The sequence below is a fragment of the Equus caballus genome, chromosome 15, assembly GCF_041296265.1.
Source record: "Equus caballus isolate H_3958 breed thoroughbred chromosome 15, TB-T2T, whole genome shotgun sequence".
Lineage (NCBI taxonomy): Eukaryota > Metazoa > Chordata > Mammalia > Perissodactyla > Equidae > Equus > Equus caballus.
The window spans coordinates 82,958,033-82,978,925 of NC_091698.1; the positions used below are offsets into that span (position 1 = coordinate 82,958,033).

Consider the following 20,893-nt stretch of genomic DNA (forward strand, 5'->3'; position numbering starts at 1 on the left):
CTGACCAGTAGAAGAACAAGCAGTCCCTACCAGGGTCCACCTGGGAGCCTCTGCCCTAGTATGACCAAGCAATGCTGCACAAACACCTTGAGTGGCTGTAGAAACCCTCTTATAAATAGTTAGGGGCGAGTGCCAAGCTAGGGAGGATTCCAGGGTCCCATCATCCCTAGCTCCCCGCCAAAAGCCTGAGCACCTTTGCTCAGATATTTCAGGACAGGACATCTAACCCTATCTCATTGAATGCCATGGCATCCACTGCAGTGACAGAATGCTCACTGACTCTCAAGGTAGTCCAGCTCACCTTCAATAACTCCAGGCTTCAGTGCATGCCTGAATTAGGAGTAAATCCAGCTAGACTTTCCAGAGGTTGTTTTCACACTCTGTCCTCTGCACCGCCCCTCTTCCTGCTTTGGGGACCTTCTAAGAACCAGGAGCAGGACCCCAGGCTAACTGTGTGACATCCAGCTGGGTTGTCCACTCTCTGCCCAGGAAGACATAATGATCTACTGCCACTGTTACTATTATTATCTGACTTTTGTGATGATTCCAGGATCAAAGGCTAATGGAGCCTGCCCTATCCAAGCATCCTGAATCTGGAAATTTGGCCTCTGCTCTGCCCTGGATGACCCAGCAGTAGGGGGATGGGCAATACTGCCCAGCTCAATGACTGGGGTCTGAGAAAGCTAATGTTCTACCAGCAGCAGATGGGCCCCTGTCATGGCCCTCCCATCCCCACCAGCTCCTCTTCCATTCCCACTTGTGTCCCAGCAGCAGACACCTAAAGAAATGATATTGTCACCCTTTTATAAATGGGGAGAGTAAGGCTCGGGGGAGCCTGCGATCACGCGCAGCTGGCCAGCGGTGCAGCGGAGTGTCCTTAAGACACGAAAGCATCTCTTCAGGAGAACTCCTGTGAATGGAACAGTGGCAGTAAATGAGGGGACGACCGGAGAAAGGAGAGGAAGGCCAGATGAAGGGAACTGAGGCGGGTGGAGTCTGGCGAAATGACCCACAGCAGAACATCACAAGCCTGACTTTTCTTTTAAAAGCCCTTTTTGTAACTTTAAAATGAATGCCAATTATGTATTTTATTCCCTAACATCCGTGTTTGTTTGAATACAAAAACACAACTTATTACCGTCATCCCTCTATATCCACGAAATTTCAATCCACGGTTGGTTGAATCCACAGATACTGAAGGCCAACTGCAGATTCTGAGGGCCGACCGTATTCCCTGTACTGGGCCGTTTTATGTGAGGGGCTTGAGCTTCTGCACATTTTGGTAACCTCAGGCAGTCCTAGAACCAATCACCCTGCAGATACCAAGGGATGACTTGACTTAATTTTGAGTGGCTAATGTTCCAGGAAGATACACCCCATTTACCCTGCGGCTTTGGGTACCCCCAGGAGGATCTAGGAGTAGGCACCCTAGTTTAAGAAGCCCAGAGAAGAGCTCCAGCCCTCACTGCCTTTCTCTGAAACCCAAATCTTCCCCAGCTTGTGTGATCTCACTCCATCCCCCGTGGTCATCATTAGGCCCCTAGATGATGCATTTTGAAGAGTATTTGCCCTGCCTTGGTCACCCCTAAAGCCAGCCTCAACTATGGCTTCCCTCCCCACCCTGTGAGTCACTCTGACTCTGAGGCTTGTATCTGAAGCCCCAAGAGGGCCTTAGCTCCGGCAGCCACTAACACCCCGGTGATGGAGACAGTAATCTCAGAAAGCCTTTGCCTGGGGCCTAAGCATGTGCTACTTCACATGGGAGGGGAAGGAGGAGGAGGCTGGAAGTGGTTCCTGAGGCATTTCCAAGTGCCTTTTCCAAAGACCCACTGGATGAGTAAGAGATTTGGGGCCCCACTTTCAGTCCCTAATGACGCCCATCCTGCACACCTATAATAACGTCACCATAATTAGAATCCCCTATACATATGTCAAAGATTGCAGCGCCTATGCACCTCCCCACAGTCACCCTGTGAGGTAAATGAAATCTTTCCTGTTCTGCAGAGGAAGAAAGAGCCTCAGAGGGCTAGGAGATGCCCCAAGGTCACAAGTTAAGGCATGTAGAAACCAGGATTCAAATCCTGGTCTCCTGACTTAATAGGTAGCTACTCAGCCACTCCCTCAGGGGAGTCAGGGGTGGCACCCTAGGATGTGAAGGGTGGGCAGCTGCCGGGTAGGGACCAGAGAGGCAGGATGAAACTTGGCTGAGCAGGCATGCAGATGCCTGGCCTGGCAGGAGAGGTGAGGGAGGGAAGAGTACAGTGGGCCTCAGTTAGGCGGTGAGCCAGCAAGTACTCATTTCAAACCCACCATGTGGCCAGCCTTGCCGGAGACAGACTGCAGGAATCTGGGATCTCTTTAGGGAATTTATTCAACAGAAAAGTTAAGAAAACTTATTTTCAGTACTACAGGTCCTGGTCTCCAAGTTACTTATAGAGTGCTCAGCTGCATTGCGTTAAAAAGCAAGCCAAGATTCCTAACTAGAGCCCTCAAACACCCTAACTCCGCACTCCTGGGAGCAAGAAACCTTCCCTTAGTCTGGGGCTGAGGGAAGGGACCCTTTGTAATTGTAAAGCCAACTAAGAGAGTATTTTTAAAATACCAAATCCCTTCTGTGTAGCTGGCACTCTGCTAAGCAGTTCACATCCACGATCTCGTTACCAAAACAGGCTTGTGAGGAATTGTTACCCCCACTTACCGATGCAGAACCTGGGACTCAGAGAGCTCAAGTGACATGCCCAAGGTCATCCTGCTAGTGAGGGGCAGAGCCAGGACTCAAACTAGGTCTGTCCAACTCCACAGCCAAAGCTGCAAACACTCTAGGGTCACTAGAGCTGACTTAGGTCACCCAAGTTTGAATCCCAACTCTGCCACTTATGAGCCATAAGAACTCAAGCAAGTCACTCTCCATAACCGGGATAAAAACACCTGTTTTACTTGCTACGTGAGGCTGTTTCAAGGATCAGATGAAAATACAAAAACTCTTTGTAATCTCTACAAGATTTTATGAATGACAACACATTGTTATTATCCCTCTTCTTTGCACAGGCATAAAGATGTCACTGCCAATGTAATTTCAGACACTGGGTGTGCTCTTGCTTCTCCTCTCAATCAGCAACATGTGGGCAGGACGGAAGCACTGTTTTGCATGGTGCCTAGCATTAATGTCCAGGAGGACATGCCCAATGAACCCGCTTAATCAATAATTAATTAATTAGTTGGGCAGCCCCTTAATTGTAAGCATAACCCTGGTCCAGGATAAGAGCTAACAAGGAGATTTCTCATTGATTCTCAAGGATCCAATGAACACAACCCTACTGAGATTTCTGAGCCAAAATAATTTTTACCTCAGTACCTAGAGCTGAGAAGCCCCTGGCATCTCGCATTCTGTCACCACTTACTGTGATGTAGTTGATGCTGCCCGGACACATGCTAATGGGCTAAAGTAATCAACAGCAATTGTAATTACAGTCAGACATAATTAATTTAATACCTTTGAGCCATTCAAAATTAATACCTCTGCCATTACATGATGAAACTGAGGCATATGAAGATTTACTGTCAAAGCTCAGGGGTGTGAATAAAACCCTACTGGGCGCTTGGCAGAGATTTGGGTCACGTTCAAAATCCACATGTTAATCATGGACCCCCGTGGCTCCCACTGGTGGTGATCACTATAACACGTTTGGGCGGCTCATATATGGGAGGACACCCTGTTGAAAGCACAGACTCTCCCCAGCTGTCGGAGAATAATTACTGCCTGGGTGGCTATGGGCCCTGTAGACACTCGTGTGCCCGGAGTCCATTCTTTTTCCGATGGTTTCTGTGAAGGTTGTAGGAGTTTCACTGCAAAGAGTTGATCCTGTTCCCCAGCCAGAGGATTACAAAGCTATTTCTCAGCAGTGTCCCCATCACACACAGAGAAACTGAGGCACAGAGGAGATTGTGTGCTCAAGATCACCCCATTATAATGTAACTCAAAAGAAAATGTCAGCCTTGTCTTCCCATAAGACTGGAAAGACAATTCTCTGGAGAACCTGGAAGATAAAACACTGGACTGAAATTTTTAATACAGCCTTCACCCTGTCCTATTCTTGTTTGTGTGAGCTGTTTATCTCTGATATGGTGTCCCCTGCCCGCTCTTTCCAGTACAGGAGGAAGGAACTAACATTGATCGGATGTGTTTGGTAAGCTGAGCACGGGGCTCACATAATCTTATTAAAGTCCCCCAGTAACTCTATTTGGAGAGTACGATGAGCCCCATTCTGCAGATGAAGAGTGAGGCCCTGAGATAGTGTGTCCTAAGGAAAGACAGCCCCTCTCTTTCTGATTTCAAAGCCCTTGCTCTCTCCACAGCATGATCCCGCCTCATTCCCCAGAGGCTTCCACCTTCCCTCGGTCTTTCTCTCAAAGGTTCAGGCTAGAGAACCTGATCCTCCCTGAAGTGAGTAAAAGCACAACACTCTCTTTTCCCACTTTCCAACGACATCAGAATCCCCCTCGCTGCCTTTTCTAATACAGCATTTATTGTTTTTTCTGATTACAAAAGTCTCTATGTTCATTGTAGAATATTAGGAAAATAAAAGAAAGTGTGAAGAAGAAAATTGAAATTGCCCGTAGTCTTACCCCCCGCAAAGATAACTCCTATTACCATGTGGGTCCATTTCCTTCCAGACAGATAAATGTAGATTTGAGCAGAGTGATAGATAGTTTATACAAATTTGGTATCATACCATATAAGCATTTTGTGTCCTCTTTCCTTATTTAATATTATATTTTCCTGTATCAATATTATTCTTCATAAACATGCTTCTAATAGCTACATACTCTAAACTTCTTTTTTTTTTTTTGTTCTAGTTATCAAAGGTAATAGATGTTCATTGTAAAAAATGTAGAAAAGACCAAAGAAGAAAAAATACCTGTAACTCCACAACCTCACCAGCCAGGGATCCTATGGTTATTATTTTTATATGTAATCCTCATATATAAAATTCTCAAAAATCTCAGTCTTTCAAGTTTCCTACATGGCCAGAAATCCAGCATTTCTTAAGCCTCCATAATTGCAAGAATTTGCCAGCATATTTTACTTGCTTCTTATCAGAAGTCTGCATCTGGCCTGCTTCTTGCTGTGTTGGGTTGATGTTCATTAGGCTATTTATAGCTAGAGAATTGGTGTTTATTTTTTCCAGGTGAATTAGGAGATGGTGTACAAAAACACAGGGCTTTGCAGTGAGTCAATACTCTCAGTTAAACTTAATGAGACCATATTGAAACCAAGAAACTCTTAAAATTATGAGTTCACACCCAGAATCACAGCCCTATGGTGTCTTGGTTGGGAAGGAGACTTAACCTCCATTTAAAGCTCAGGTGCCCCTGACAACAACCCCAATCCTGGTTATCCTGTCGCTGCTGGACAACCTCCAGCATGGGGAATATCCAGGGAGCACCCACACCCCGAAACAAGCTCATCTTTGAGCATATCTGTCTGTTAAAAAGAACTTCCTTCTGTTGAAGTGAAATGCACACTAGAGTGTCCATCCTTGGTTTTGTCTCTACTGCTGGTATCCATGCAGCCCTTCAGAAATTCAAAGAAAGATAATCATTCCCTCTCATAGTATTTCCTACCTTAGGTGGCACTGCATGCAGAATGAACATTATTTGATACCATTGAGTCTCTTTTGTCCAACTTCAGCCTAAATTCCATGCTGATTTTTTTTAATGGGTTCAAAAGATTGTTATGAAGTTGCCACGAGGTATGCATAGCAAACACGGGGCATATTCTAGACGTAAAATTGCAGTAATTACCTCTGGAGGAGGAAAGGGCCATGAGAGAAATAATAGTGTTAGGCCTAGCCACAATGCTGCTCCTGCTTTACATACAGGACTTTAATTAATAAAATGACAAACACTGGTAGCACATAATTGGAAAGCCTATCGGGCCCCACCAAGAGGGAGGAAATAAAGGCCCTCGTGAAAGGGCTGGCCAGAGCCAGTAGCTATAATTGCTGGTGGTGTGCTTCTGGCGTTGTCTCTTTTCAATTGTCTCATTTGCTGTCTGCATATAAAAGAGTTTATTAGTTAAAGGCTGTCATTTATAACCTGTATCTATTAGGATGTGGCTAGAAGGATCAAAACGGTTATTGTTACAAGATCCAGCAAGTGTTATTTCCTATAAATATTATTTTGGATTTGTACGAGTTTTCCCATATTTGTGCGAATGCATTTTATGTAGAGAGAGATATAGATATCGATACATGCGTACATATACTTGTAACTATTAATTGTCTGGCAGAGACAAAGGTTGTAAGTTGTTTAAAATCCACTATTTCCCTTATTCCCTTAATGTGAAGATATTTCTGTGGTAAGATCTCGTTAAAATATAAACTCTGATTCAGTAGGTTTAGGGTGGGGCCTGAGACTCTGCATTTCTAATAAGCTCCCAGGTCATGCTGACACTGCTGGTCCTCAGACCACACTTTAAGCAACAAGGATCTAGAAAACCTTCACAATACACCCCAAAAGATTTAAGTATTACCATGATATATTACAGGTATACAGCACTATAGATATGGTAGAAAGAGCACAGAAACTAGTGTGGAATCCAGGTCTGCAGCATATGGGCTTAATGACCATGGGTGACTTGCTCAACCTCTCTAAGCCTCAGATTCCACATCTTAAAAAGGGGTATGACAGGGCTGGTCTGGTGACGTAGTGGTTAGGTTCATGCACTCTGCTTCAGTGGCCCGGGGTTCGGCGTTTCAGATCCCAGGTGCGGACATGGCACTGCTTATCAAGCCATGCTGTGGCAGGCGTCCCACATATAAAATAGAGGAGGATGGGCACGGATGGTAGCTCAGGGACAATCTTGCTCAGCAAAAAGAGAAGGATTTGTGACAGATGTTAGCTCAGGGGTAGTCTTCGTCAAAATGATAAATGGGTATGATCCTACAGGAAGGAATGTTGTGGGTATAAAATGAGACAGCATATGTACAAATGCTAGTGCAGCTCTCTAGTATTCAATAAATAGTCAACTAGCAAATTACTTAATTCTATAGGCCACCCGGATAGAAATTGGTCTTACTAACATCAAATTCAAAGAATGTTTTTTGCCCTCTCTGGGCACCTGAACCTTAACTGTCAAGATTGAGCTGGACCTGGCATGGGTATCTATATAGAACAATAACAAAGGAGTCTTCTATCTAGGACTGTGTAAGGAACATGGAAGTCTTTGAGAGGGACTTGAACCTGTGATCTGCTCTAGGAACCAAATATAGTTGCTCTGTATACTTAGATTCAAGTAATTAATAAAGGATATTCAGTAAGAATTGACATCAGTCCTCCAGTTCTTCCAGTTAAGAAATTAGTGACAACCTCTCCCGGTCAATCCAAGAGGATAGTTCTGGCCCTATTTGCATCCTCAGGTCATCCCCGCTCACCCTCAGCCCAGGGATCTCTCACTCCCAGGGTCATTCTCAGTCTTTGCCCAGGAGTGATGTGGCAGCCACATGAAGGCCTTGTGCTGAAGGCCATGTCCTCCCTCCTCCAGGAAAAACAATCCTTCTACACCTTGGTGATGGTGGGCACATTTTGAGCCATTTTTTAGTTATGAAGAATTGCCTCTTACTCAAAGTCCAAGATGAAAATGGACCCCTCACTGAGAAAGCCAGGCTACTTCCTGCTCTAAGTAGCCTCATCTCCCCAGTTACAACCTAGGCTGTACTTAAGAATCACCTGGAGAGATCTGAAAAACTGCTGATGCCTAGGACCTACCCAAGCCCAATTAAGTCAGATCTCTGGGGTGAAGCCCAGACATGGATAGTCTTGACAGCCCCCCAGGTGATTCTAATTTGCAGCCCGGGTTAAAAACCGCTGGTTTAACCATTTCATTCACAACATGTGAGGTCTACTTCCACATTCTTTATCTCACTTAAACTTTATAACCACCTTTTAAGGCAGGCAAGGAAGGCATGGTTATTATCACAAGCTTGTCTGTAAGAAAAATAGGCTTAGGGTGGATAAGTGATTGGCTTAAAGTCACACAGTTATTTCACTTTGGCCTTGAAGCCCAAACTCCAACTTATCCCCTGTCAACAGGCAAGGAAACAAGGATAGTTTGACAAGCCACCAAAGAATGAATGTTGATACAAATGGCAGTAGCTTTTGGTGCCACCTAGAAAGGAAGTGCGATGAGTCATAGGAGCACAGGGACAGGGTCCCAGAGGCTGCTCTCTAGCTTCATGTTTCTCTGCACATTCTAATGCAGTAGGTCTGGGGTAGGGCCAGAGATTCCACATGTCTAAATGAGTTCCCAGGTAACATACCAGCCCAAAGATGACACTATGAGTAGCAAAGCACTGACCAACTCTTAGAGGCGGGATCTGGAATCACTAGGGATAACTGTAGGTAAGAAGTAGGCCAAGTGAAAGACCACAGGTTCTGGACTGCTTGCATCTTGAGGAAGAATAACATCTGCCTGGATATGTCACCTTACCAAACCTTCAGTGGACGAAAAAATAAATAGCCAAACAACACACTTTGCCAGCCATCACTGGCTGGCAGTTTGCAATCTTAGTCCAAATCTTTTGTATCTGTTTCTAGAACTAGACCTTGCTAAAACTCAGACAGTGCATGCCTTGGTATGAGTCTGGGTGTAGGTATATGTTTTCTGCTATAAACATAGGTGGTGGTATTATAAGGTGAAAGGAAATTCAAATTTTTAATTCTTCTCTTTATCCATAGCTTTGAACCGTTGGGTCAAGTGGCCAATTTGACCCAAGTCCTGACTGTCAATGTCAAGTGTTTCGGCTGTCTTGTGTATTATGTCTTCACTGTCAGGTAGCTCCAGTTACTTCCTCTTTTGCTACACTCAGCACAATTACAATTACTCATTTAAATTCAAATTTCCCAACTAGGTGATAAGGTCCATGAAGGCAGGGAAGATATGCATAATGTGCAGCACATAGTAGACAGGCAGTAAATATTCATTGAATGAATGGATGATCATCTCCCTCAAGGACTGATACCAAGAGGGATCCTGGTGGACCACCTCAGGAGCTAAGGATGCCATTCTTGGCACCATCCCTTGGCAGCCAGCCCAGTTCTCTCTTGCCCAGGCCAATTGTCCTAAAACATAGTACAGGAAGATGGAGAAAGCTCAGTAGTTGGCTGGCCAATGGCCCCAGCATTGATATCACAGGGCTACATCTCAGCAACATGCTTAAGCCGCTAGCAGACTCTACTTCAAACTGAAAGTTTCCTAAGAGCAGCTGAGAACTGGGCAGTTTTGACTATAGCCAGTTGGCTGCAAAGCGGTTGGATCCTCTCCTCTTTCCTGTAAACTGACCCCTAGAATGCAAGAAAGTGCTAAGGAGCTTCACAGGATGGAAAGTTGATTTCTGTCCCTAAGAGGGGGACCTGGTAAGACAGGAGAGTCTTCTTGTATACGGATACATTTTGATTCCTTCTGATATTGATCGGCTCCCAGCCTGTGCCCTCCCTTGACTACCACTGTGAATTCAAGATGAACAAGACAGTCTCTGCCTTGAAGGAACTTATAATCCAAGGGGGATAGAGAGTATGGAGGGAAGATAAGGCAGCATAGCTGTGCCCTGTGGTGGTCCCAATAGCATCAGTTATAAGATTTCAGAGGAGGGAGAGGTCATTTCTGAGCTAAATGATTAGAAATGGCTCCTTAGAAAGAAAATGGATTTAACTTTTTTAAGTGTCAAGAAGGAAAGAGCACGTAGAGGAAATGGAAAGATCAAAAGCACAGAAGAAGAAAAATTCATGGCAGGTGCAAAACTGGCATGTGGACTGGTATGAGGGAGTTGAGGAACCAATATTCATTGAGCCCCCATGTGTGGACGACTGGGTGAGAACTCTGGCAGACCTCACTACTTATCTGGTTGCTCTAAGGTAGTATAGACAGTTCTTCAGTCACTTCAAAACATAAAATAAAGGCTTATGTAGAAATCAAAATGCCCATCCAGTCAAAACATCAATCTTGCTTTAAAGTTAGGGCTTCTTTCCCTCCCCTCCACCTACCACATTTGGCCCTATTGCCTGAAATCAAGAAAAGACTGGTCATTGATCTCTCTCCTCCTTCACTCAACTCTTCTCTTCTTCTTGTCTTGCTAACTTCTGACCCTTCAAGTTCTTAAGTACATAGAGGGAGAAGAGGTAAGGAGTGCAGGAGAGTTCTTACTTGACCAGGACTGTTGTGGTGACCTGGCTTTGGTATTTTCTGGATGTGACAAATGTTTAAGGCTTAATATCTCTCACAGGAGACACTTTTGTAGGCTCTTTGGAGATCTACCTTTCTCCCCACCCCCTCCACTATGGCTGGGAATCTTTTATCTTGACTAGGATATATGTATCTCCATTCCAGGTGGTCACTTACTCCTTTCTCTGCCCTCGAGCACCTTGAGGTACCTGCAGCTTCTTTCTGCTGAGTTCTATTTACTCCTCCAAGCAGCCCTCTAGGACAAGATCTAAAATGATCTACATGGACTCCCTCATATATAGCTCACTCTAGTCTATGTGCAACGCTCAGGCATTTTTGCCCCAGCAAACTCTGAGAGTACAGGCTACTCAATACTGCCACTTCACCTTTGTTCTGCCATCAGACCAGCTAACCAGCCACTTGTTCATACTTCAGATTTTCCAGTTATGAGACGGACACTAATCCACTGTGCTCACCCAAAATGGGAGTAAATTTCAAGTGCTCAGTGTAGTATCACTAACACTACTCTTGACTTGGGATGGAGAGGGAACCTTCTTTGCAGGAGGGTGAAGTGAGGTAGAACCCATGATATACCAAAAGTACATTCCAAAAACTCTCTCCTAATAGTCAACCACCAACTTTTTTATTTCCAAAGTGTAGTTGAGGAATTAAGAATTATGTAACTCATTTTCATCTACCTCTCTTGAAAGTCCTGCATCATTGTGTTCTCAGGCTTCCCTTTTAAATGCAGTTTCTATTCTAACAGAGTTTTAGCCAAAATTCCTTTTTAATACTTTGTTGCTTTATTTATTATTTCCTTTAATTATACTATAATCTTATAAGATAGATAAAACTATTCCCATCTTAGAGAATAGAGAACTGAGCTTCAAAATGACCAAAGGGGCAAGAATAGGTTTTGAATGTAGATCTCTCTGACTCTAGAGCTCTTAGACCATTCTAGAATGGAGGATACATGTGGATCAGCATAAGTACTGGATAAATATTCATTGAATGCCTAAAAAGCTGATTTGCTTACATTATAGAGGAATGCGAACACCATGATTTTAATTGATAGAGAGTGAAAAACTATTGAAGACTCACAGACGGCAGTGAAAAACAGGAAAACATGACAGAAATAGACAAAAGAGTGTAGAAGGGAGAAAGAGTGGAGAGGGAGACGCACTTTAGGAGGCTGTGGAAAGAGCTCAAAGAGTAAGTTATAAAAGACATAGTGAGTACTGCTTTGTTACTAAGGAGGATAGAAATCAGGTTGAAAGAAATTAAAGAGAGAAGGAGGGCCAAGGAAATAGAAGCAGCAGTTACATACCAGTTAGCCAAGATGTTCACATCTGAATGGAGGTACAGAAATAGGTGGCAAGCCAGAGGAGCTGACAGGATCAAATAAAGGATATTTTTCCAGGATAGGTGAAACCTGATCTTATTTTTAGACAGAAGAGCCAGAAGGTAGAGAGACTCTGAAGGTGCTGGAGAAAGGAGGGACAATTACTGAGAGCAAGGACTAAGGGGAGGTGAAATGAGAAGAGGTTAACACAGAAGAAGATGAAGGATACGTCTTCCTCTAAGACAGGAAATGAAGAGAGAAGCTGGGTAAATAGACACTTATGCTGCAAAAGAAAAGAGGCTGAAGGAGATTGCACCTGATAGAGTAAATCTTTGTCAGTAAAGTAGGAATCAAAATAATGGATCAGGATTTGGGGACCAGGAGGTGACAGCATCAGTGTTTGAGGAAGAGTTTGAAACACCTATTGTGCTATGTGTGTTCAGAAATCAACTGTGGAAATCAACAGTGGATGAATAAGTACCACCAACTGTCCAGGGCACTGAGGTTCAACATTTCACGGAATGTTTCACGGCATCCAAATCAACAACATTCTGTGTCCAAAGAGCAAAAGAAGAGAAAGCATGTGGTGAGCGTTATCCCAAGCTGGGCACTGTAACGCCTGGGCTGAGGCCTGAGAGGGTTTAGTTAGCAAGAGTAGGATTAAAATTTCCAGTCATGGCATCCAGACAGCACAAGAAAGCCAAATGGGACCAGAAAAAAGTCAACAGCTTTGTTAAATTATCCTAGGAGTTCTCAATGGAGACAAGTAATCGCTACAGTGGATTTGGAAATAGGAAAGGTGTAAGCGAAGAGGTTTATGGTTATAGACCAGGCTTACCTGACTCAGGCTCTCAGAAGTAGAACAGCACCTGGGCACCCCAACGTAGGTGTGGCCTTGTAGTGAAGGGGTTATATGCAACAGAGTGGGAAGCCGTTGGCTTCAGCACCTCACGGTACATAACCTCTCTGATCAAATTGTGAGGCAACCATGAGCTCAGGAAGTAGAAGACAAAGAAGCAGGAATTTACAGAGAAGCATGTCTTCAAACAATGAGAATCAAAGAAAAAGGGACACCATAGCTAATGAAAACTCCAGCTTACCACAGGACATATTTTACCTTCCTCTCTACAATAGCCATTTTTTACTACAGGATCTGAACAGGAATATTTGGAGCAATGATATGCTGTAGTTGTCCTAAGTTTTAAATGTTGTTTATTGATTGTTTCTATCAAACATACAACCTCTATTATTTTCAACACAAAGACCAGAGGCCCTGTTTATAGTATATACTACCTCTGAGCATAATCATACTCAACTTTCTTAGAAATATTAGCTACGATTGCCTTTCATATGTCCAGGGAACAGTGACAAAGAAGCCTTTAATAAAGACATAATGACAGGGCCGGCCCCATGGCCAAGTGGTTAAGTTCATGAGCTCTGCTTCAGCGGCCCAGGGTTTCGCTGGTTGGGATCCTAGGCGCGGACCCAGCACTGCTCATCAAGCCATGCTGAGGTGGCGTCCCACATAGCAGAGCCAGAAGGACCTACAACTAGAATATACAACTATGTACTGGGGGGCTTTGGGGAGAAGAAGAAGAAGGAGAAAAAAGAAGAAGATAGGCAACAGATGTTAGTGCAGGTGCCAATCTTAAAAACCAAAAAGACACAATGGAAATATATAGTTGTGGCTTCCTTTTGGCAAAGTGGGCATCTTCATTCTGAAAGATAACCTTGTTAAAAGATCTTGATATGTAGATTTTTGTCTCACCTTTGCTTACCAGTGGCTATAGGTATCAAGTCATAAGGTCTCCAGTTAACTAACATATAACATGGTACCATTCAAATGAAATTATTACAGTCTTTGGGGAAGGAATAAAAATCTATGACACTTAAATCACTGAAAGAAATTGAGTCACAAAGTGAATTGGAGCCACAGAAAAGAATCTTTGGGTCCTCTTTAGGAAGTTCATTTAATAACCCTCAGGGTATCTTGAGATCTTGATCTTGATCTCACCTCAGAGGCAGAATCTTGTGAAATTTAGGATGATGATATCAATCTGAACAAAGTTCCGAAACTGGCCATCAGTTGCCCCTCACAGCTCTTTGAACCTTAATGAAAGCCATTTTGGGAGACAGTGAGCGAGATCAGGCAGTGGGTGTCCAGCTCTCCTCACTGAGCAAACCTCAGCTGAGTCTCCAGCAAAATCCTGTAGGCTTCAGCTGAGAATTCCAGGAAGGACACCTAAGATTTCCTTTCAACATTAACACCTTGTCCTTCGGGCTCTTCTCTCCCTTGCAGCTCCGAATGTCCTGGCTCATCCGTGGAGTCTTGCAGGGAAACGTCTCCTTGGTGCTGGTGGAAAACAAAACTGGGAAGGAGCAAAGCAGGATGGTCTGGCATGTGGCCACCAATGAAGGCTTGAGCCTGTGGCAGTGGACGGTGCTACCTCTCCTGGATGTGGCCGACAGGTGGGTCTCTACCCATCCCCATCACTCCCTTTTCCTCTATCAGCCAAAATGCAGAAGGGGTCCATGGCTTCCCTCCCCGTGTCCCCTCTACCCAAGACACACATCCAGATGTGCACACATACAAATGTGCACACACACGTGCATGCATGCACAAGCACCCACCTACACCACACACACAGACCACACACACACACACACACTTTCTGCAGACTTACAGGGATCACTGAGTTTCTCCAAGGGATTTCTATGCTAATGAGCATTCATTTCTTGCATCTCTGGCCTGGCCTGATTGGCTGCCTCCAGTGTCTGTAGGAAAAAACAAAATTGAACAACTCATATTACTCCCAAATAATAATCAGCCTTCCTATGTTTATAGCACTTTCTCTTAATGGACTTTTACCTTGCTTTCCCATTTGACATCTTATTTATTCCTTATTAACCACAACAGAACCAGCAACGTAGGTAGGACATGCCTTATCATGTTCGCTATTTCTGCCCTTTTACAATGTCCTTATCTGCTGAGAACCAAAGAGATGAAGCACCAGCAAGTTGCTATCAGAGTGAGGACTGACGCTCAGGCCAGTCCAAGTCCAGTTCTCTGTGGAGTCAGGTCTCTGAGGCAGGTGGATGAGATGGATGACAAATTCTTCAGTAAACAGAGGAGTACTTCTACCAGAGGCCCTGCTTCCTATTTGGGTTCTATCACTAATGACCTTTGTGACCTTGAACTTCTCTGGGCATCAGTTTCCTCATCTTTACACTGAGAGGGTTGGATTAGAAGATCATTAACTCCATGTGGCTCTGATATAAAGCAGTAACCGCTGAGTTCAGCTGCCACTTGTCTCCCAGGATGGCACCAGTCTGCCACCTGCAGTCAGCCTTGAGCAAGCAGTGCTTGAGTAAAGTTGGCCCAGCACAGCAGCTCATGTGACACTCTGCTGTGTCATGCTGAACCCTAGATGGTTGGTGATGATCTGTTCCAGACCAAAAGGGCTGGAGGTGGGAGGAGGGTCATTTCTATAAAGGGGGTAAATAAATGGATCTGGAAGGGGCTAAATGTCAAACCCCATAATCCAGAGAAGCCTCTGCATTAAACTGCTAAAACAAATTCAAATTGCCATCCTGGTGGATCCACCTTCAAAAAGTGAGGGCAAAGGGCTTAAGTCAAGGAGGAGGGTATTTCAATTGGCACACAGCTTTGTAATATAAAGCTAGGTCTAAGATTCTTCACCTAAACTTCAGAGAGTCTGCTGTTTTCAAGAGCTCATAACTCGAGCTGTGCTGTCATAGGAAGAAACCATTGTCCTCACTCTGGGCACTGGCTTCCCACTCCTTCAGATGTGTGTGGGTTAAAGATCAAAGCCCTGGGACATGCTGAGCCTCAGTGCTGCCCCCAGGACAAATGGATTTAATTAAAGTGAAGGAAGGGGCAGTGTAGGCGCTCCCCACCATAGACTAGTCTTTGTCCTTTGGGATTGTGGAGGCTGTGTGCGGGGGATGGAGAACAAAAGGTGATGCCAGAGCCCTCCCTCCTGGGAGATGCTAAATTAATGTGGATGAATCAAAGGGATTTTTTCTCCTCACTCCAGCAAATCCTCTCTCTTTTGTAGCCACTCCAGGGGATTTAAAGCAACTAAGGTGTTGACTCTGTTCACTCCCATCTGCTAGAGTTTCATTTGGAAGGAGACTTTGTTCTTGGCTTCCCTCCTTCCTGTTAAAGGCTGTTTACCAGACTGATATATCCAATATTGATACTGAGACCAAACTGTCCAATGGGGATTCAGACAAAGGCAAGTTTGGTCTGATGATACCTTATGACCTAATAAGTGTGCAATTACAGAACACACAGATGCACCCATTCACTGGAAGCCTGCACACCACTGCTATGCTCTGACGTGGGAAGATGCCCCCTCAGAATCGAGACAATATAGGAGGCCTCAAGACCCAGAGGTAAATGGAACTGCAGGAGAATGAGGCACAGCAGTTTTCCCTTGCTAAAATCCAACTAGACTGTAGATGTAACTGGCCCATAAAACTAAAGTAGCACTGTGGACAACAGAGCATAGACTTTAGAATCATAGAGTATCAAGTTTAAAAACTGGCTCAGCCACTTACTAATTGTGTGACCTCAGCCAATTGCTGAACCTTTCTGAGCCTCAGCATCTGCATCTGTAAAATGACTCTAACAGTATGATTTCACAGGATTGTTATGAGACTAAATAAAATGACTATCAGAAGCATCTATTTATAGCAGATATTAATAAATCTTATTTCCCACATTCTCCATCCTCATGTCTCAGTTATATAGCCTTAGATAATTTATTGAATAAATAGCACAAATCACAACCACTGATCTTCTAAGTCAAGCCATATTTATAAAACAAACATAATAAAGTCTACCTCTTAGCAGCTTGGGGAAGTAAAGTGTTTGGTGAACTGCCTGGCCCGCAGTAAATGCTTAGTGAGTAATAACTACTAATAATATCTATAATGTGTAATAACAATATCTTCCCACCTAATGCCTCAGAAGAGGCTGGGATGGCCAATTTAACAATAACAACCAGTCATCCAACCCTAAGATGGAGTGAGGATTCTTATGAGTTTGCTATCATCAATACTCTGTAGACTTCTTATAAAGTGAAGTCACTGATGGAGGAGGAGCAAGAGGCACACTCTTCCCTCTTTCTTCCAGGGAGAGTGAGCTATAGCTGCCCAGATTGCCAGAAAATGAAAATGGGAGAAGAGAGAAGGTAGAGGAAGGAAATAAATAAGGGAAAGAGAAAAAGGAAATGGATAAAAGACAAAGAAAGACCAACTCCCTTCCTCCTGACCCTGAGGTAGGCTTTAGCACCTTGCACCACCTGCCCACATCCCATGAAGCTTCCTTAGGCAGGTCCTGGCTTCAGCACTTCAGCACCCGCCTCCTGGACAGCTCCCCAACCGTGGACCTGGAAGAGGCAGGAACTTTATTCCCTGTGATGTTCCAAATCACCTCTGCTCCCAGCTTACCCAACCTCCACACATTACCAAGTTTTTAAAAGCAACTTCATTAGGGCTTACAGGTTGGCCCTAAGGTTCTCCCAGGCTCTAGACACTGGTCATAGCCCCTGGGCATTACATGAAACTAGCCTAAGTCATTTACTCTTGCCTGCATATGGCAGGGATCTCCCAACTTGTCTCTTTGCCTCCATTTTTTGTCCCCGCCCAGTCCAGTCTACACAAGGCAGCTAGAATAAAATTCTTGAAATGTAAATATAATCATTTTCCCATTTTAAAAATACTTTCATGGCTTCCTGTGGGGTTTTAGGGTGCCTTTCAAACTCCTTTAATAAGACCTTTATTTAGGCCATGTGTGGTCTGTCCAACCCTAACTTCACCAGCCCCTTTTCATATCATTATTCCTCTATTATTCTACCCAGTAACCTCACTGACCTTCCTTCAACTCAGCTGTACCGTGCTAAATCCTTACTTCCAGGCTTTTGCACCTGCCATTGTCTCCACCTGAAATGTTCTCCTTGTACTTTTCATCTCTACCACTCTTCTTTCACTTTTTGAAGAAACCTCTCCAGACCCCCAGACTATATATTCCCACAACACAGTCTCATGGCTCTTGAAACATCCCTGTAATAACTTGCCACTCTTTACTACCTGTTTTTTAAATATCTGAATATACACACCAACAAGGCAGGGATCAGATCTATCATATATCACTATTACCTGAACATTTAGTACCATGCCTAACACATAGTATGTCCAATAAATATGTGTTGACAGAATGATGAACTGATGGAAATTGCATATATTTCCAAATTCCAGCTGAAGTAATTGAGAGTTTCACTTGTTGGAATCTATCTAACATTTCTCCTCTGTTCAACCTGTGTCTAACAAAACAGATAAAATCACATTATGATAAATACTACTGCGAAGTGTTCTGTACATCAAAGCAACACCTGTGTCCCATAAGATGAACCCAAACAGCATTTGTCACTCTTGTGACAAAGAATTCCCTTTAGAGATTTGCCTGGCACCTGTGCTTTCTTTGTCTCTGGTCACTGTCCTGTCAGAATCACTTTATAAGAAAGACTTTGATCTTAATTGTGTGCCTTGGTCCTTGTGAGTAGGAAGATGAAGAGCTGGACACTTGAGAGCAAAGAGCTATATTCAGATTGCTCCCACCACACAGTAGTCCTTCTGCGAAGGCTCAGAGAATATACCACAGGTATATAAAGGCTGATGACAGGGAGACATTGATCCATGGAATGAGATATTTCTTCTGCACATTTACAAACAGGAAAAGTGATAGAAATAATGCCATAGTCTGTCATCATTATGAAATGATATTAACTGTACAGCCACACTATAAAGGGTAACAGGAAACATCTCCAGGAGCAGTGCCCAAGATGTTTTGAGCAGTGGCAACATCCCTGGAATACAGATATGTGCTCTCAAAGTAATTTTGAAGGACAGCACCACTTCAAACATTGGCTTGACGTGTGCTTAAAAGTCATCTCGTTAGTTTACATCCACCTCATATAACTAGCTTTCTTCATTCTCGCCCCACTTCATCCGCTCCTCCCCCTCCATTCAATTGGTACTTTTTCTGTCAGAATTAATTCTACCTTTCTCAAAATGGATGAAAGGTAAGTTCTCCCCGATTATTCTAAATGTTGGTCTTTTGCAGGGACATACCCCGAGTCTTCCTTTTTATAATCACATATCCTGCTAAATTAAGCACAGTGTTCCCAGACCATCCAAAGCTTTGACATGCTTACAGAGTAGACACGAGTGCTAAGTTCAACTCATTATGAGATGGATTTGGAAACATCATGGGTCAAATTGTGTCCCACAAATCACTGCAATTGTACAGCCAAATAGAAAGTACATAACTTATCGCATGTGTGTAGGCTCCATTCCCCAGCATTATCATTATAAAGGCTTTTAGCTGTTCACTATATACATAGTCTAACAAGAAAAAATATTCCCTCTAGAGATATTTAGATTCCCTGTTTCCTTTGCATGCTTTGTCCTAAACGACAAGTAGTGTGTTTCACAAGTGCATCTTTCAAGTGGGATTGGTTAAACTCAGAGTTATGTCTTCATGTACTTAGACCAGAAGCTCCACAGACCCAAGATTTTTCTTCTATGCCATTCTTGTTTCTCATCCTCAGAATTTGCATTTTATATGGGTTCCTATCAATAACAATACCCTTCCTTTGTGTAGCATCTTTCTGTGATGAGAAAGGCATTAGAGAAACATTTTCATTACTTATTCTTACCTGAGTAGAAAAGTAGTAAATTCCAGTGAGTGGAAATCCAGAAATTTTCAATGAACCTTAGTTTCCAGGCCTAGACACATGCATGAAAAAGTTGTGTTCCATTAAGATTTTTGTAAGTTGAATCCCAACTCCTCATAGAGCCATGGGAAGAGTTGTGAATGATGATGATTAGAGCATTTGTTGAGTACTTAACTGCATGCCAGTCACTACAACAAGTACTTAACATGCATTATCTCATTTCATCCTTAAAACAGCTCCCTTGGGGTAGGCACTATAATTAATCCCCTTTTTAATGAGAGTAATCTGAGGTCTAAAGAGGTGAAATAATTTTCCCTTAACCCTCAGGCTAGTCTGCTTCCCATGTACATGCCTGAGGAAATGAATGCACAGTGCTTGGCATGCAGTAGACAACTTGATAAATGGTAGCCATTGTTATAACAAAATATTTTGGGTTTGTATGTTTTTTAGGCCACAGCTCTTAATCATTTTGAGTTACTTTACTGTTTTTTTCTTTGCTTCATCCACCCCCTAGAATCCGTCATCTTAATTCGCCACCACCAGCTTCTGCTAAAGACCACTCCCCACCCAGCCCCACCCTACCCCCCTTCTCTCTCACCTGCAGCCAGGCAGTATCACTGGCACAGGGAGAGTCTTCCCTTTTCCTCACAGGGCGCAATGGTCCCCTCCACATGCCTTTGCAGGTCACCACTCTAGTATACCTTTGACTATCTCTACTCCAAAACTAGAGAATAGGTTCTGATAGGCATCTTTTATTTGAAAACATATTAATGTTCTATGTCTAAAAAAAGCACAAAAATAAAACACATCTAGTTATACATTTAACAAATCATGCTTTAGTCGAGAGTGAAGTTCACTTCCCTAAGGACTGACACAGAAAATCCAGGTCATACAGTAGCTCCTCCTGTCCCTAGAAGAAGTCGGCAGGGGGTCAGGCCCCTCATGCATTCTTTGCCTTCTGCCTGCCTCCCCTTCTCCAGAAGTTTCCATTTGTAACTGCTTTGTCTCCACCTGTCCTTACCCAGGGAGGAGGGATGCCTGGGAGGAGTGTATGTCACACCCTACAAGCCCCTGCAATCAAGCGCCTGCTGCTCCTCTGCTGGACAGGGTGCTCTGACTGTTACAGCAGCTCCTGAACCTCCCCACACTCTGTCCCTGGGTTCTCCCCACCCTCAGCAGCCATGAACCTCCCTTTCCCGGTGCTTGACTCCTTCACAATGTGAGGTGCCCACTCCGTGCCACACCTCTGGGTAGCTAGGGCAGGTGTCATCCCCAATTGAGAAGACAGGCAGAGAGGGGTTAAATCAAGGTCCTACAGGTAGTTAAACGTAGAGGCTCCTCCTTAGAGCTCCTGCTTCATCTCCTTCCACTTCACCAGAGAGCACTCTGTGAAGATGCTCAAGTGTGAAATGATACTAACCTCCAAAGTCATCCAGCTATTATGTGTTCATTTATCCAGCCAACACTGACTGTCCTACTCAGTGCCAGGTGATGGGCTTACTTGAAAAGCAATACAGCCCCAGCCCCCTAGAAACGTCATCTATTAGGGGAGGCTGGCAGCAAAAC

General features: G+C 43.9%; 1 protein-coding gene across 2 annotated transcripts in view; it reads left to right on the forward strand.

Annotated features, from left to right (window-relative positions):
* Positions 1–20,893, forward strand: part of ALK (ALK receptor tyrosine kinase) — a 655,114-nt gene that overhangs the window by 543,624 nt on the left and 90,597 nt on the right. For both annotated transcript variants that reach the window (XM_070235623.1, XM_070235624.1), the window contains exon 9: positions 13,864–14,033. In XM_070235623.1, the coding sequence (XP_070091724.1) occupies positions 13,864–14,033 (170 nt within the window). The remainder of the gene's footprint in view (positions 1–13,863; positions 14,034–20,893) is intronic.